Source organism: Scomber japonicus, chromosome 8, assembly GCF_027409825.1.
Source record: "Scomber japonicus isolate fScoJap1 chromosome 8, fScoJap1.pri, whole genome shotgun sequence".
In the NCBI taxonomy this organism is placed as follows: Eukaryota; Metazoa; Chordata; class Actinopteri; order Scombriformes; family Scombridae; genus Scomber; species Scomber japonicus.
This window is the reverse complement of record NC_070585.1, coordinates 18,591,125-18,608,473: the sequence shown is the minus strand read 5'-3', so window position 1 is coordinate 18,608,473 and position 17,349 is coordinate 18,591,125. Positions and strand designations below refer to the sequence as shown.

The 17,349-nt window shown below is 39.1% G+C and overlaps 3 protein-coding genes across 3 annotated transcripts; 2 read left to right on the top strand and 1 right to left on the bottom strand.

The window, feature by feature from the left end:
• Nucleotides 1-430: 430 nt before the first annotated feature.
• Nucleotides 431-3,728, bottom strand: si:ch211-175m2.5 (uncharacterized protein LOC568697 homolog). The gene is made up of 5 exons (XM_053323782.1): nucleotides 3,427-3,728; nucleotides 3,174-3,338; nucleotides 3,006-3,105; nucleotides 1,634-1,764; nucleotides 431-1,387 (listed from the first exon to the last, which is right to left on the bottom strand). Exons 1-5 carry the CDS (start codon nucleotides 3,478-3,480, stop codon nucleotides 1,103-1,105), a joined length of 735 nt encoding a protein of 244 aa, XP_053179757.1. The 5' UTR covers nucleotides 3,481-3,728; the 3' UTR covers nucleotides 431-1,102.
• A 189-nt stretch (nucleotides 3,729-3,917) lies between these two features.
• polr2g (RNA polymerase II subunit G) lies at nucleotides 3,918-8,802 on the top strand. Its single transcript, XM_053323853.1, has 8 exons — nucleotides 3,918-4,157; nucleotides 4,360-4,469; nucleotides 5,071-5,230; nucleotides 6,752-6,802; nucleotides 6,909-6,974; nucleotides 7,938-8,009; nucleotides 8,170-8,203; nucleotides 8,435-8,802. The coding sequence occupies exons 1-8, from the start codon at nucleotides 4,146-4,148 to the stop codon at nucleotides 8,446-8,448; spliced, it is 519 nt and encodes a 172-aa protein (XP_053179828.1). The 5' UTR covers nucleotides 3,918-4,145; the 3' UTR covers nucleotides 8,449-8,802.
• A 255-nt stretch (nucleotides 8,803-9,057) lies between these two features.
• Nucleotides 9,058-17,078, top strand: eef1g (eukaryotic translation elongation factor 1 gamma). The gene is made up of 10 exons (XM_053323767.1): nucleotides 9,058-9,096; nucleotides 9,917-10,075; nucleotides 10,380-10,443; nucleotides 11,169-11,311; nucleotides 11,470-11,613; nucleotides 11,775-11,904; nucleotides 13,490-13,694; nucleotides 14,566-14,738; nucleotides 15,817-15,941; nucleotides 16,713-17,078. Exons 1-10 carry the CDS (start codon nucleotides 9,085-9,087, stop codon nucleotides 16,869-16,871), a joined length of 1,314 nt encoding a protein of 437 aa, XP_053179742.1. The 5' UTR covers nucleotides 9,058-9,084; the 3' UTR covers nucleotides 16,872-17,078.
• The last annotated feature ends 271 nt before the right edge of the window (nucleotides 17,079-17,349 follow it).

Genomic DNA, 17,349 nt, shown 5'->3' with positions numbered 1-17,349 from the left:
TGAGTCGTATCACTTTAGATAACAGACAGCACAGGGATGTCAGCTTTAAAAGTAGGTTGTCAGAAGATAAAACGTGGAGAGAGGAAGGTGCATGGCACACAGATGTTATAAGGGATAGTGATTCATCAGATCTAGTATTAGTACTCACTAAAAAAGTGTTTTTCTTGTACATAGTGTGTAGCTCAGTCTGTCTCCAATATGCAGCTCTTGTGTGATATGTCTCATCTCATTAATTTTTTCACTTGTTGCAGCAGTGTAAGTTTACATCATTTCAACATATAAATGGATGTAGTGCCACCTAGAGTTGACAAACAGTACTTCATCGAGATGATTGTCCAGCCAGCAGTGGACATGTTACCCAGGAGAAGCTGATTTAGTGAAAAAAAAGATTGTTAATGTCTTTATGGAAGCAAGATGTTTATGTGTTGAATACTAGTTGAAAGAAAAATGCAGTTTATTGAGAAGACAAGCTTAAGCACATAGTCTTACATTATTGTGAACAATGAGTGCCTTATGTACAGTCTTGTTGGCAGAGAGAGAGAGTAACAATCAGATTAAGCAACACATTGAAAAAAAGAGCACTTTCAACTGCTGAACAAGGAAACAAGGTGCTGTCTTCTGAGTTTTACATGTTTATTTTTCATAGACTTCAATAAACAAACTAACCCTTTTAATGGAAACCAAAGAACAACTATAGTATTTTGTTAATTGAAAACAATAAAGGTAAAGTATCAAATACACACTACCACCTAAGATTTTAAATGTCAAAGTAAACAAAAACAAATATAACAATTATGTTTATATGATATCAACCAATTTACATTATGTGACCAATACAAATGCCAGCCCAAAAACAAAACAGTCATTCTCTCATATTCCATGACAACACTGGCTCAGTCAAGCTACTGTAGTGTTTGTCTATAATCTTGGGAAACATTGATCAATATGAACTTTCAAATTTACTTGCCTTCAGGTTGCAAACCTGTAGATCTGATATTGCACTTCACATCAAGATATATTAGAACATATTTGATTGTTGACACATGAGAGGGAGACGAACATATAAAACACAACTGGGGCACTTTGTAACATTAATCCCTTTTCACTCTCCCTCTGACTTGTCCTTGCTCTTGTCCCGTGGTAAGCGGCCCATATTATAAAATTCTGGGTTTGGCCTCATGTCAGTGAGGTGGGCGAGCCTGTTGGACATGGCAAAGAAAGCAGCAATGGCAGCGATGTCCCAGGCATCTTCACGGTCAAAGCCCACTTCCTCCAAGGACTTGAAGTGCTGCTTTGTGATGGTGTCGCAGCGACACACAGCCATTGCGAAGTCCAGCATGGCATGCTCCCGAGGTCCCAGCTCTGCATTCTCGTAGTTAACAACAACCTGGGCGAAAGTAGTAATGGACGAAATTAGACGGCAGGATATTTTTATGTGGCAAAACAGAGAATCACAAAAATAACTGTCTCCAATTGTTGAAACATAACTCAAATACAACATATGCACAAAATAAAATCTGTCAGTAAGCCACTTATTAACAAACGATTACAACACAAGCTCTGAATCTGCTTCACTGGGTCAGACTACTATATTAGTAACTGTGTATTACAATAAAAGAATTAAAGATAATACCTGGTCAGAAAGAGTGGCTTTCTTTGAGTAGATACGGTGCAGTGCACTGTGGGATACCACGCAGTAAAGACACTTATTGTGGGCACTGGTGGCCACAACAATCAGCTCACGATCTGCTTTGCTTAATCTGCCTAGAAGACAGAAATAAGTGTATGAGAAAATGTGCGAAACATATTGATTTAAATGTATAAAAAAATAAGTTAATATAAAAAACAGAAGTGGACTCAGAGGTGGACTGGATAACCCCTGTGTCCTAAAAACCTGTATCAATACAAAGCTAGAGTGGGGTTATCTAATAGCCCCCCTCCACACACACACACACACACTGGATTGTCCATTTTGGCTTAGTTTGTAAGCCTAAGTAGGGAGGAGGTCAGCTACTGTTCCACTGTCTTGTCATTAAGGTTTTTTTTTTTTTTTTTAATCATTCATCTCTGAAAAGCTTGACAAATGATAATGAGCAGCTCTGTCCACATTCCTAGGCTAGACACAGGTTCTCAGTTGGTCTAGCCTCAGGGTCCACATTTTTCCTTAGTCCCTAAGCCATGGTTTCATGTGGGCGAATTTAACACCTGCCCTGCCCTTATATAGTGTTTGGGGAGATTATTTATGCTAATACCAAACAATCTCCCAGGTGTCTTAAATTTATGATCAAGTGGGATACATCATTAAGTGCACTCGGGAAAATATAAGTAAATAAGTAAATAAATAAAGTAAATAATGCATGAGGCCAATGTGAATGCTCACTAATACCCACTGATCCCCATTGTTACCCCCAGAATGATTGTTTTTTTTATTATTGTGTAAATGCTCTGACATGTTCATATAAAATCCTTCTACAATGCACATTTTAATCTTAAATTAACTGTGTAATAAAGTCACATAAATGCAATTTGGCACATGACCACCTCAGCAACTTACATGATAATTGCCAGCTCACGTAAAGATAAACTGACCAAATATTTCCAACAACACATTTTTCCAACTCCCAACTGTAAATTATGTGCTCAGTGCCAAAATCTCCTGAAAGTTTGCAAGTGAGAAAACAATTGATACAGTCTCTTTTATTACATCAGTATGACTGAACATATTTCCATATATATATATATATATATATATATACACCGGTATGTATTCTCATGGGGCCCAAAATCCCTGGGAGCCCCTGCCTACCACTGTTTGATTATCAGCTGACACAGATTCAGCATCACACCTGCCACCTCATGCAAAACCTCCACTTCAAAAGGGGATTTTATGAGCCCCTAAAAACTTTAATTACAAGGGTCCAAGTAGTCCTCAGTGTCCGCTAAACTTTAGCACCGCCTGAGACTTGGTGCCACAGCTCATACAGTACATGGAGCACAGCACGCACCTGTCTCTTTGTTCATTAGTTCATTGTAGTAAGCGAAGAAAGCTCTGAACTCTGCCGGTCTATGAGAGAGGACCTTGAAGACATTAGGCAAAAAGCCTCCCTGTAAAGAAACATAATGTTTAGTGTAATCAGACGATGTTTGCGCAGTCGGATCATTCTTTTTATTACCTTTGACTCCACTTCTTCCATAAGCTCCACTATATCATAAGGCAGGTCTTTCTTGTAAGGGATTGGATAGCGGCTGATTGTCTCAGAAGGAGGCTCATTGGAGAAGCGTCTGGTCCCTGCCGCTGCCGGCTTCCCCCAAAACACGTAGCTCGACCGGAGAGACGCCTGGACGGAGGACGGTAGAGTCATGAGACAGTCATAAAGACACAGGCCTAAAGACTAGCAGAAAGTAGAGAAGTACTCGACAACTTACAAGCTGTGTGAACACGGGAGGGCGAAACAATTTGAAGAGGAGGCTATTCGCCATAGCAGCCAAATACACGATATCTGGAAGCTCGAAACTTGCAGTCAGCTGTCTCAAGGAAGTCACACAAATATGTGCGGTATACAGATGTAGCGTCACTACTTCTGCTGAAGTGAAAAATTAAGAAAATAATTTTATCATCTTTCCAATTTTTTCTCAGTTTTGGGTGAAATTAAAAATCTGGGTATGTTTCTATATTGTGACAGTGTTTACTACTAATCTCCTGTTGGTTAAATGATGGCGATATGTTAAGATCACGTCATACCAATCACAGTGCAGGATTGAGTCACGCCTTGCTGTCTGCACTTCCCCTCCCCACCGCAAGGGGTCAGACTACCATCGTGCCTAGGTGTTTATGCCTGTATGCACGTTATATATGTTTTATCAACTTCCACAATGCGATGTTTTGATTTTGTTTTGAGAGGATTATAGTTAGTGACTGCTCGTGTTTTCCAATTTTAAGTGAAAGGAAATCTGTGCCCTGGGAGACAAACGCAGAGCAACAAAACCTGATCAAAACTCCCTTCATCGACCTCGTGAACCCGGAAGTGGCTGTCGCGGTCAAACGACAGGTTTTTATTGTTTTCATTCATTAAGTGGTAATACGTAAAGATAAGTCAACAAACAAGTGTACTGAAAAAAGACGGAGTGAACTTTGCGGGATAGAAATGTTTTACCATGTAAGTATGTGTATTATTGTCCACGTGTGAGCTGGACAATTGGAGTGTATGCTTTTTAAAAAATCATTGTTTGTCTGGCGTGATCGCTAGTTAGCTAGTTAGCATTGCGAGTTCAGCTAATCAAAACTTCTCTTCCTTATAGTTTCCCTGCAGAAAAACAGCGTCAATGTTTTTCTAGTCTCAATGCTTCTCATGTTCACAGATTTCTTTGGAGCATGAAATATTGCTACACCCGAGGTATTTTGGTCCAAACCTCCTGAACACCGTGAAGCAGAAGCTCTTCACAGAAGTGGAGGGTACCTGCACTGGGAAGTGAGTGGCTGCAAGGCTCAATTATGTCCATAGCAACATAGAAATGTTAATTTTGGGCTTCTTATATAAGTGGAACAGATGTTTGTACCTTGACTAGAGAATTAAGTTATCAGTGTAATGACAACGTGTGTGTGTGTGTGTGTGTGTGTGTGTGTGTGTGTGTGTGTGTAATTTGGATCTTATGTTAAAGAACGTGAATCTCTGATTTTTGTTTTGTTATGTTTTACCCTTTAAGTCAGTTGTTCTCAAACTTTTTCTTGTCAAGGACCCTTAAACTGACACAAACTAGACCATGTACCCCTATTTGTTTTTAGTTGTTATTATAGAAAGTGTTTGAAACGCATGACCAAAATAGACGTTCATTCTGTTACTTATAGATGGAATTATAATGACAGTAAATTCTTCCCCTTTTTTGCTGAGGATCCCTTGGAACACCCTTAAGGACCCCACTTTGAAAACCATTGTTTTAAGTCATCATAGATAGTCATCATATCAATTTGAAAGCCATATTAACAAAATGCCCAGTAGTCTTGCATTGATTATCCTGCATAGAAAACCTTGATCTGTGCAAGGAAATAATTTGTTTGCTCCTCTTGTGTAGGTATGGTTTTGTCATTGCAGTCACCACCATTGATAACATTGGGGCAGGTGTAATCCAACCGGGCAGAGGGTTTGTCCTGTATCCAGTCAAGTACAAGGCTATTGTGTTTCGCCCATTTAAAGGGGAAGTGGTGGACGCTGTGGTGACTCAAGTTAACAAGGTGAGAGGGGCAGTGCAGCTTTTACAGTCACAAAGCAAATATTCAAACTGAAACATTATAAAGTTCATCACTATCACCACTGTAACTGTTGTCTGGATGATATACTATACTACATCACCCTGACACTGCACTGCATGATACCCTTTTTCTTAAATGTCATAAATGTGTACATTTACTATAAAAACTGGGAGATGGAGCGTCCTGGTGGTTGAGTGCTTAGAGTACATGCATAATCACAACGTCCCTGGTTTGAATCAGGCCAGGGACCTATGCTGCAGGTCCCTCTTTCTCTCCCTGTTTCCTGTCAGCATCTCTGCCAGTTACTATCAATATAAAGGCAAAAACATCCAAAATAATCCTTCAAAAAAGGTAAATAAGTTGAACCGGCGTATAAGACACGGACACTATTAAAGATTGATTATTAAAATGCACCAGTAGTTATTAATTTATAAATACATACATTTATACAAGTTATTCCAAAACCTTTTCACTCTTTTATTTGAAACACACATATTACGCCTTAAACGATGTCATTTTAGTGGCCCGGTAATGATTTGCTAAAGTGAACTGGACCTTGGACTCTGTGTCAGTCCCAGAATAAAACAAAGCATCATCCTCTGCTCCATCCAGTGAAAAAAACAACAATGCTAGTGAATCTTTTAGGCTTCAGATCTGTGCTCATGTGTGTCTCTGCCACAGCTCAATAAAAGCTGCTCATTGGTGCGCTTTTGCCCATCGCACTTCAACATGAGTTTGGTCTGTAAATACTGAGACATCACAGCAAGCAGTGTCCCGAAATACTTCTTAACAACACACTGAATCACCACTCGCCTGTGAACCCTTTTAGATTTTGTTATTTGTATTTGTCCGTACAACATACAGCAGTAATGGTTCTATCTTCATTATCTGCTGATACAGTTGAAATGCGCAGCGCATGCTTGACACAGCTGTTTACAGAACATTATAGTTCATAAGTGTGGATGCTCATATTGTTATTACAGTTATAGTTATTGTTATAGTGGTCACTCTTAGTGTGGACAGCCTTTTACAGACATATAACCATATCCAGATCCAACCTCTCTCAGCATTTTACTGTTGTATAGTACGCAGCCCACTTTTAAATGAAAAAAAAAAAACCTAGTAAAGGTGCGTCTTATTTGCCGGTTTCTATGGTACTTCTGAAAATGTGTTCAATATTTTATTATAAATGGTCAAAACTCAGATTTACATATATTTTCGGATGAATCAAGTATGTGAAAGGTACATTAAAAGTTTATATTGCATATCTTGATTTTTGTCAAATATAATTGCAGTAAGCATACCTGTATTTTATGTTGGCACATTCCAAAGTATATACTTAATTGTTGAAGTGGAGTTAATGTGTCCAGCGTAAAAGAGTTCAGGGTAGAGTTATTGCATCTGTACTAGTTGCTATGTTGAGTATGAAGTGATGAATAATTGAAAATGATTATTTTCTTTTTCATATTATCTCATTGATATTATTGATTCTGATTCTTGCAGGTTGGATTGTTCACAGAAATTGGTCCCATGTCTTGCTTCATCTCTCGCCATGTGAGTCAGCTTAACATCTGTAGTTTCTGACTGAACTGAACTGGTTGCCTTTGATATACTCTTCAAATTATACTATCTTTATCTAAACACACACCTTTTTTTGCAGTCCATCCCCTCAGAAATGGAGTTTGACCCCAACTCAAATCCTCCTTGTTATAAGACAGTTGATGAGGTAAAAATATTTATATTATTATCTGCCACTCGTTTGAAATATGTTTTACAAAATACTTGCCATGTTTCCAGATAATTTCCTCTATCAGAGTTATACATAGAGCAGGCACACAAAGAGAAGCAAAATGTTTTCCTAGGGCACACTGAGGTAACAATTTTGTTATTTTGGTTGCTCGCTGCATTCCCCAGTGGGAGGAGAGGTGCAGTACAGGGTCTGTCGTTGCCAATCTAGCGATGTACTTTGATGCCAAGGAGCTCCAAGCAAGTTGATGGCTCAGCATACGCGTGTTCCTTAATATTTTAATAATATTTTATTTGGTGAAGGTAAACTCACATAAAATCGCACAGAGCCCTCTATTCATGGTTTTCTCATGTATCCTGTACTGATGTCCTTTCCTTTACTCTGGTCATTCATTACAGTCGTCTCATGGTGGCAAGTATCTGTTCCATCTGCAGTTTCTGCAGTTAATTGGAGCAAATATCCACACTGTAAGGCCACAATTAAGCACAGCAGATCCACTAGTTAAATGTTGTGCAATTAGGACGAGAAATCTCAGTGCTTATGTGCTCAAACTTCAGTTATTGGTAATGATGAATGATTTCTACTGCGGTGTAAATCAACAAGTGTGTTGGAAACTGACACGTTGAAAACAGTTCACATGGTTCTATGAAAACGCTTAGCTCAATAAAAAAACATCTGTCCCTGCCAATCCAATCTTGGGGTCTCCATCCAAAAGCACAAAGCAACTGGTAAAAACTGCCAGTCAAATGTAACTGAATTCACCTTTTAAAAAAATATTCAGAGAGCAAAGGAAAAAAAAAAAACGTGCAGAACACTGGACCACATCTTTCATTCTATAAATTGCACTGTGATGATGTTAAACTGCAAATGGTTATTGTATGGATCATATTATTACCGTCGCTGAGTCTTGTATTTAAGGATGTTTTCTTCTCATTTTTTAAGGACATTGTAATCCAGCAAGATGATGAGATCCGGCTAAAGATTGTGGGAACAAGAGTGGACAAGAATGACATTGTAAATGTTTTGTCTTTCTTAAAATAATTTAAACAATAATCATGACCATGTAATTGCAGATTGCCATACCTAAGATGTTACACATTAGTTTATAAGAGTGACATACGGCATGTTGATTTATAAAATACATTTAAAAATGAGCTTTTCAATTGTTTTTCAGTTTGCCATTGGATCCCTCATGGATGATTATCTGGGTGAGTATATTACACCACAGAACATTGTTGTGTTGGTAATAGATCTGCTTGTTAGATGTCAAGAATTTAAAAAAATGACTTGCATAGATTTTAGTTTGTCAAAACAGGTTTGTAATTACTTCAATTTGGAGTATGGAACATTTTTATCTATACTATGTATGTCCTGAGTTATACTTTAAAATTATTGTTGTGATTGGTGGTTAATCTTGCCCTCTGTGCTTAATTTTTCAGGTCTTGTGAGCTGATTTGGCTCAGAGGGAGCACATTTCACATGGGACAGTTTTGTAGTCGCCTTGAATTTTTTTGTTCAAATTAATATTTTTCTACACTGATACAGTTTGGTCACAGATGGTAAAACCCTGTAGCTACTTAATTTTATCACTATGTTGAACAGGCTACATCTGATATGTTTTGTTGAGACTGATGTGAAATTCAAAGACGTTGTCACCAAGAGAATGCTTGCTAAAATGAAAGCAAGGTCATTTACAATACAAAAATAGCCAGCATAATTAAAAGTTTCTTTCATATAGAATTCCATTTCAATTATGTATTGTTTCTTTTTGTATGTCAATCATAATAAAATATTTTATTTGTTCTTATATATTTGGTACTTGTTTTCTGTACCTGTTAAAGAAGAATCAGTGTGCCATCCTTTTTATTTTTGTGTGTGCAAATATATTAATTACACAGCTCAAATGTTATCAAGACTTTGTAATCTTCTCAGCTGAGATGGGTGACAAAGCATCACTAGGTTAATACAAAAAAGGAGGCGAAATGCGTGAACGCGGAAATTTCAAGGACGCGCACGTATTGCGCACGTATTACGACCGTAAATACGTCAGTGGAACGCGCCCTCGTTCTTTCTTTCTCTCGTCCTGAAGATGGCGGCAGGGGTAAGTAAGATGGAGAGATAGCTTGAAACTGAGCTTTCCTTAACATTTCCTGGTGCAATCCGTCTAAAATCAGCCCCATCCTCACTCTCATTGAGCACCTTTGAATTTTAACAACACTTTCTGTATGTTAAGGTACTATTGTTGGGCCTATTTAACGATAATTTCATTCAGTGTTCTAATTGCACCGGTTAGCTCTTGCTATCTTGACGTTGCATTCAGGCTGAATGACGCCCCTCTCCTGGGCCAGGCTTGTGCCACGTTACCTTTGCGAATTTCATTATCGGGAAACTTAGTGGAATAAAAAGGAACGTTTTTGCTTATTGTCAGTGTCAATGCTCCGCTTGTGTCGTCTTTAAGAATACGTTTTACTTGAGTGTTTAAAAGCTATGGTAATGAAACACTATTATATTTCGCCAGCGGCGGCTAACGGCAGTTAGCATTGTAAGCATGCTAAAAGACGCGTGAATATTTGCTTTTTCATGAAGATGGTTAGTTGCAGTAAACGCGATCGTGGTAGCTAGAAGAGATGTCTTCTCCAGATTCAACTGGTTCCCCTTATTGCCCAGTTCATTTAAATGACCCCAGCGTGTCGATTTGGTTGGCATCATTCATCTTCTGTTCAGAACACTATTCTCCCAGGCACTACCGCATTTTAAAATACAGCTGCTTTAGGCTAGCGTGCATGTTTTTTTGTTTGAATAGTAGCAATACATCGATATGAGAGCATCCCTAACCTTTTCATTACTTTTTAGAAAAATGTGATGTTCAGTGCATTTGATTGTTCAAAAATTAAAGTGTTTCCGGTCTTCTTTTTTTTTAGACTCTGTACACGTACCCAGAGAACTGGAGAGCCTTCAAGGCTCAGATTGCAGCCCAGTACAGTGGTGCTCGCCTGAAAGTGGCCAGCAACCCCCCTGCCTTCACCTTCGGGCAGACGAACCGTGCTCCTGCCTTCCTCAACAACTTCCCTTTGGGCAAGGTTAGCACTTAACTGATGTAGTTGGCTGGATGGGAGTGCTTCAATTGTGGACACATACTCTTCTCGGAGGGCCTCCTATTTTGCAGTAACTGTTGTTTCAGTGTCAGTAATGAATGCAGTTTGAGTCAGTTACTCCCATTAAGTTGACTCATCAACTAATTGTTAAATGTAATTAATTTTAAAGGCTTTAACCAGTTTGACCAATGTGCTGTTGTGCTGTAATGTTCTGATGCACTGAACTGCTTGATTATCTGCATTAAAATATGATAAATGCTTTCAATTAATTTTTTGCAATCTTTTGTAGGTACCTGCCTACCAGGGAGATGACGGCTTCTGTCTGTTTGAGAGTAATGCCATTGCTCACTACTGTAAGTTTTATACTTATTAATTATGAAATGCTTTGGGTTTTAAGCACTCTAACTTAAGTGTTCCATTCATAGATTTCATAAAGACTTAAAAGTATGTAGTATGGACAGGTAGGTTTTCCATAGACACTAAATATTTCCCATAGGTCTAGAATGTTTTGTCCCCTTAATTGGCTGCAACACATTAATTTAAAGGTAGATTTTAAAAAAACAAAGTGCATCTTTCTCATGTCAGACATTCAGATGTTTCATTGTGGGAGAAAACATGATTCCATCAATTAGATGTGCTGGTTGGCCAAACATGAAATTCATATACACTAAATTGGTCTCATGACACATAAATGAATTGTAATCATTGTTAGTTGTATATGTTGGACAAGTCAAATGTCTGTCCCACATTTCAAGTGTGCAGCCACATCAGACTTTTGTTGTAGTTTGCTATTTAATTATTTTATGCTCACTTCTAAAGTACATGGATTAATGATGCCATGAATGATGCCACTTTTTTGATGGCATTACCTACGAAATGTAGTATAGATATGAAATAACAGATCTGTAAGAGTTACTGGAGTTGAGTTGCATTGTTGGTAATGCAGGCACCAGGTTTTGACAAGAAAGAAAAATGCAAGGGAATAAAAGATGGCACGAGTCTGACAGTGTTATAGGAGTGCAATGCTAAATTGGAGTACTCCTTTTTGTAAGAATTGCTTTATCTCATTCAACTATAGTGAGCAATGATGCCCTGCGTGGTGCCACTCCCCAGGCCGCAGCCCAGGTGCTGCAGTGGGTGAGCTTCGCTGACTCAGAGATTATCCCTCCAGCCAGCGCATGGGTCTTCCCCACTCTGGGAATCATGCAGTTCAACAAGCAGGTGTGCAACTCAGCATTTTCTGGTCAAGGTTTAAGACTTAAATGATTTGGTAATTGTGGTTTGTGCCAGTTTCAGCTGACTTGGCATGATTAGGCATTTGACTGTAGATTAGTAGTGTAATTCTGTATAGTCATTATTTTGTCTTGGTCTTGGTCCAGGCCACAGAGCAGGCCAAGGAGGACGTGAAGAAGGCCCTTGCAGTGCTGAACCAACACCTGAACACCCGTACCTTCCTGGTGGGAGAGAGGATCAGCCTTGCTGACATCACTGTGGCCTGCTCCATGCTCTGGCTTTACAAACAGGTTTGACATTCACACAACAGTTAGCATAGTTGCACAGCCAGCCACACATTGCTGTTCAATTCTGACATCTATGGGTGACACTTTTGATTATATTTGATCCACAATATTCTTTAGAAAGTCTTTCTGCTTTGTGGATCCTAATGTCCCTCTCTCCATGATAGGTCCTTGAGCCTTCTTTCCGTCAGCCTTATGCCAACGTGAGCCGTTGGTTTGTCACCTGTGTCAACCAGCCCCAGTTCAAGGCTATCCTTGGGGAGGTCAAGCTGTGTGAAAAGATGGCCCAGTTTGATGGTGAGTTACCACTAATGAAATCACTTGGCACAAGACTGTGCACAAGCATACTATTTAATTGAAACTGAAATTAGACATGCACTCTGTCACTGACTTAAAGGACCAGTTTGTAAGATTTAGTGGCATCTAGTGGTGGGGTTGCATATTGCAACCACCCTCCAAGTGTGTAGGTGAACCTATCATGGCCACAATACTCATGTAAAATGCAAAAGAACCAATGTTGTAGAAACATGGTGTGCTTGGTTGAAGAGGACCTGCTCCCTATGTAGGTATTAACGGCTCAGTGGGAGGTAACAAAAATAAAATTTTCATAGAATTACACACACCATTTAAAATATACTCCTGAATGTTATATTCCATTTCCATTTTGTGTATTTCAATTGTCAGAAAAAAATCACCAGGTGTTTTTGTAGTCTGCTTGAACAACATTTGTGGCTTATAAATACATTCAAAGAGGCAAGTGTTTGTGGAGGAGTCAAAATGATTACATCAGACAGAGCAGTTTTTTAAATAGCAGTGGATATCTCATCTATATCGATTACATATGAATGACCTGGTAGCTTAGTGTGTAGATTCTGCAGCAAAATGTTGCAACCTGTTTCTCTTGACATCAGTCTGTGGTTTTGGCAAAGATTTCAATGTAGCATAGCTTCTCAGGGCAGTTAATGGTCATATTCAGACAACAAGGAGATAACTCATTGTCAGTAAATGCCCAGAAGCTCAACATGTTCTTGAAGTGTTTGAACAATGCATAGCATAGTGTACTAAGTGTATTCCACATTCAAATGCAGACTATGTAGGTCAAAAAAGTCTTGTACTTTAATAAGAAATCACTGTTATCTTATGAAAAATCCCCTGTCATTGGGCAAGGCAGTGTCCAGTTGTGGCACCAAGTCTTAATCTGACAGGGGAAGAGAAAAAAGAGACCACATTCATCCCAGTCATCTCTGTTTAGTGAGTAAAAAGGCTGGTTCATGCTGTGGTCACATTCAATGAATGAGACTGAGGGTTTTAAAATGTTACTCTACAAGACAGCTACTTTCCAGGTAGTAGAGATTCTCAAGATATTTTCTTTGGCCAACAAATCTGTTCTGCTAGGTGTCACAAAATTCTACACGCTCTTACCTTTTTATAATTGGTTCTGCTGAAGTAGTCAATCCAATATGTAACAAAATCAAATAGATGTACAACTAAATTAAGTTATTCTTTTTTGTCTTATACACGTTTTCCGTTCTGTTTAGTCTTCCGCAAACTCCAAATTGTTGATAGAAAGGAATGTAATTCTTAAAAGGCTATAATCCACTCAAATATCCTAAATTAAGTTAAACATTCACAGGCTTTACTTTTATTTTTAAATGTCATGAAGATGTGTTTTGGTAAAAGGATGGCACTAAAATCTACATGTCTTTCTAAATACCTGGGTGTACACAGTAGTTTAACTAAACTACTAAACTTGGGGTAAAGTGTTAAATACACTACACTTTACCGCTTCACAATTCACCTGGGTGGAGTGCAGAACAAAAGTCATAACTGTAACTTACTGTACATAAAACATGTTTTTCATTGTTTTTGTTCTTTTCTCCAGCCAAGAAGTTTTCTGAGATGCAGCCCAAGAAAGAGACCCCCATGAAGAAAGAGAAGGGAGGCAAAGAGGCAGCCAAGCCCCAGGAGAAAAAAGAAAAGAAAAAGGAAGAGAAGAAGCCTGCACCAGAAGAGGAGATGGATGACTGCGATGCTGCTTTGGCCGCTGAGCCCAAAACCAAGGACCCTTATGCCCACCTGCCAAAGAGGTAGAGATCTGCAGCTCTTTCTATAGTATGTTACTTTTTTATCATTTAGAATTTCACATTCCTAGCTGACAATTACTAGATATTCTGCATCACTAGTAGCCAACCATGTGTCATGTGAGCCAATAGTCTGCAGGTTTGCATCCCAGCTGATCGTCTTGGTGGATTGTTCCCCTGAGCACTCCCCCTCCTCTTGAAAGAGTGCAGATCAGTGAGTGGAAACTGTTGGCTCTGTGTGGCACATGTTTTTGCTCCCTGTGGTTTTTCAATTTATTACCTGCATAAAGTGGGCACATTTCAAAGGGAATTGCAGTTCACCTACAGGTAGTACATAGAGTGCACTTAGATCAATCATTTCAGATATATTTCACCACAGTGCTCAGGCTTTTGTTGCTGGAGCATTTGATGCCATACTGAAAATTAAATTGAAGATAAAGATGTCAGGTGTTTTGGAAATGTGTGTTTACGCCAATCAAGAAGCATATAGTCCCCTGTCATGGGCAAGGCGGTGTCCAATCGTGGCACAAAGTCTTAATCTGATGGGGGAAGAGAAACTTGAGTCCATATTCATCCCAGTCGTCTCTGTTTAGTGAGTAAAAAGGCTGGTTCATGCTATGGTCACATTGAAATAAAATTACCTCAAGATCTACAATTGACCTTTTTGATAGTGAAAGATTACTGTAAGAGAAAACCAGAAACCTCTTAACTAATTGAGTGAACAGTGAGTGTCAAGTAAACAGTTTATGTAGTTGACTGTTAAGCAGCAATGTACCTTTGCAACACGCAGCTTCTCCCATCTTGTCATTCTCTCCTTGCATGTTTTGACAGCAGGTGTGTGTGTGTGACCTGGTCTTTCTTCCTTTTTTTTTTTTAGCGCGTTTGTCATGGATGAGTTCAAGAGGAAGTACTCCAATGAGGACACCTTAACAGTAGCCGTTCCCCACTTCTGGGAGCACTTTGACGCTGAGGGTTACTCCATCTGGTACAGCCAGTACAAATACCCTGAAGAACTCACACAGACCTTCAAGAGCTGCAACCTCATCACAGGTGAGACTCGGCAGCAGCCACTTAACCCAATACAACTTTGTCCTAAAGAGAATAAGTGATTGTATTGAAGTCATTTTATTTGTGAAGGCATATCTGTGTTTTTGTCATTCACACTTGTTGAACTGAATCAACGTGGTGGCTCTCAGTGGTCCGAAGATTGTGTGATCTAATCTTGGCTTTTGTTCTTTTTGTATGTGGGTTAGCAGTGTCTTGTTACTTTTTGATTATTTCAATTGTCAGAAAAATGCTGCAAGTCCAGAAGTGGTTCTGCTCATTTATGTTAGTGACCATAAGTGTTTTTTTGTAGCCTGCTTGAACAACATTTGTGGTTTCGAAGTACATTCAAAGAGGCAAGTGTTTGTGGAGGAGTCAAAATGATTACATCAGACAGAGCAGTTTTTTAAATAGCAGTGGATATCTCATCTATGTTGATTGCATATGAATGACCTGGTAGCTTAGTGTGTAGATTCTGCAGCAAAATGTTGCAACCTGTTTCTCTTGACATCAGTCTGTGGTTTTGGCAAAGATTTCAATGTAGCATAGCTTCTCAGGGCAGTTAATGGTCATATTCAGACAACAAGGAGATAACTCATTGTCAGTAAATGCCCAGAAGCTCAACATGTTCTTGAAGTGTTTGAATGCATAGCATAGTGTACTAAGTGGTATTCCACATTCAAATGCAGACTATGTAGGTCAAAAAAGTCTTGTACTTTAATAAGAAATCACTGTTATCTTATGAAAACTCCCCTGTCATTGGGCAAGGCAGTGTCCAGTTGTGGCACCAAGTCTTAATCTGACAGGGGAAGAGAAAAAAGAGACCACATTCATCCCAGTCATCTCTGTTTAGTGAGTAAAAAGGCTGGTTCATGCTGTGGTCACATTCAATGAATGAGACTGAGGGTTTTAAAATGTTACTCTACAAGACAGAGCTACTTTCCAGGTAGTAGAGATTCTCAAGATATTTTCTTTGGCCGCATTTCAAAAGGCAGGCATGAAATTATTGTGGAGCATCTAGATAAACTTCTTGTAGTCAAGTGTTACGTGACATCAAACAAAACACCCTTCATGTTCTTCACAGGCATGTTCCAGCGCCTGGACAAACTGAGAAAGACCGCCTTTGCCAGCGTCCTTTTGTTTGGCACAAACAACGACAGCAGCATCTCTGGGATCTGGGTCTTCAGAGGCCAGGAGCTGGCTTTCCCTGTGAGTATTACCAAAAATGTACCTCCACGTTCCACAAGGTCCTGATCGGATTACATCCCAAACCTCAAACATCTAATGGCTGTTTCCTCAACATTGATTTTCTTGTCATTCATATTTGCTTGTTATGACATGATTCAACCAAGCTCATCTAACAGAAGTTGTTTGAGCAAGAGGATGATTGATTAGATAGTCTAGTCAGCATTTAACATTTAACAAACAAAATATGACATGTCCCTGTTAAAGAATACATGGTATATGGGTAAATGTATACCCACCTGTTAAATCTCTTTTTAGATAAGTAGGTACCCCCTGTCATTGGGCAAGGCGGTGTCTGTTTATGGCACTAAGTCTTAATCTGATGGGGGAAGAGTGAACTGAGACCATATTCATCCCAGTCATCTCTGGTTCAGTGAGTTAAAAGGCTGGTTCATGCTATGGGTACATTAAACAAGTCAATATCTTAAATTGACATAAAATGGAGTGGAGTAGGAAGAGTTGGTAATCTCCACTGCTTTAGTTTGTTTGGATCTCTAAATTTGATAACGGCTCTAATTTAAACACATTGCGTTCAGTAAGTGATAGCCTTATCAGGAAATGTTAGGAAACTTGACATTCTGCAGATTCTTAAAGCAAACACTGAGCATTAATAATCTGCTGATGAATGCACACCATGTGATGTTTGAAGTATTCCCTGTTGGATGTTTAATCTATCAAACCTGAGGGTAATTCACTCTCACTCAAATAACACATTATTTTTGTTCTATGCCCCAGCTGTCTAGCGACTGGCAGATCGACTACGAGTCATATGACTGGCGCAAGCTGGATCCCAACAGTGAGGAGTGCAAGACCATGGTAAAAGAATACTTTGCCTGGGAGGGAGACTTTAAGCATGTAGGTAAAGCCTTCAACCAGGGCAAGGTCTTCAAATGAGAGGGCACTGGACAGTCTGAATAAAAGCACTCTGCCTCTGCTCTCCAACACTTAAAACCTATGGACTTTTAGCCACCATGTGCTTACTAAACTGCAACAATGACTTGGAATGACAGTGTTTGAAGACAAGTGTGATTTTGTCTCAATGGCCCCATACTGGCTTTCTGTTTGAGCTGCGAAATAAAGCATTTTCCACAATGCCCTTCATGGAATTTGTGATCTGTGACTTCAAATGTGTTGAGTTTTGAGTCATTATCAATCTACATATGTGTTCAATTAATACATTTTGCTATGTCAGAGTTGTTTAATGGTTCCTAGACTGTTGGTCATATCATTTGGTGCACTGTGAGTAGACCTCCAGAGCAAAATAATGGCAGTTAAAATGCATTTTCCCAATGACTTCCAGTGGTTGAAGTTCTTTTTGATTTTGTTGTCTGAAAGTGTATTTAATATACCCTGACACCACCTGTTGGTTGTG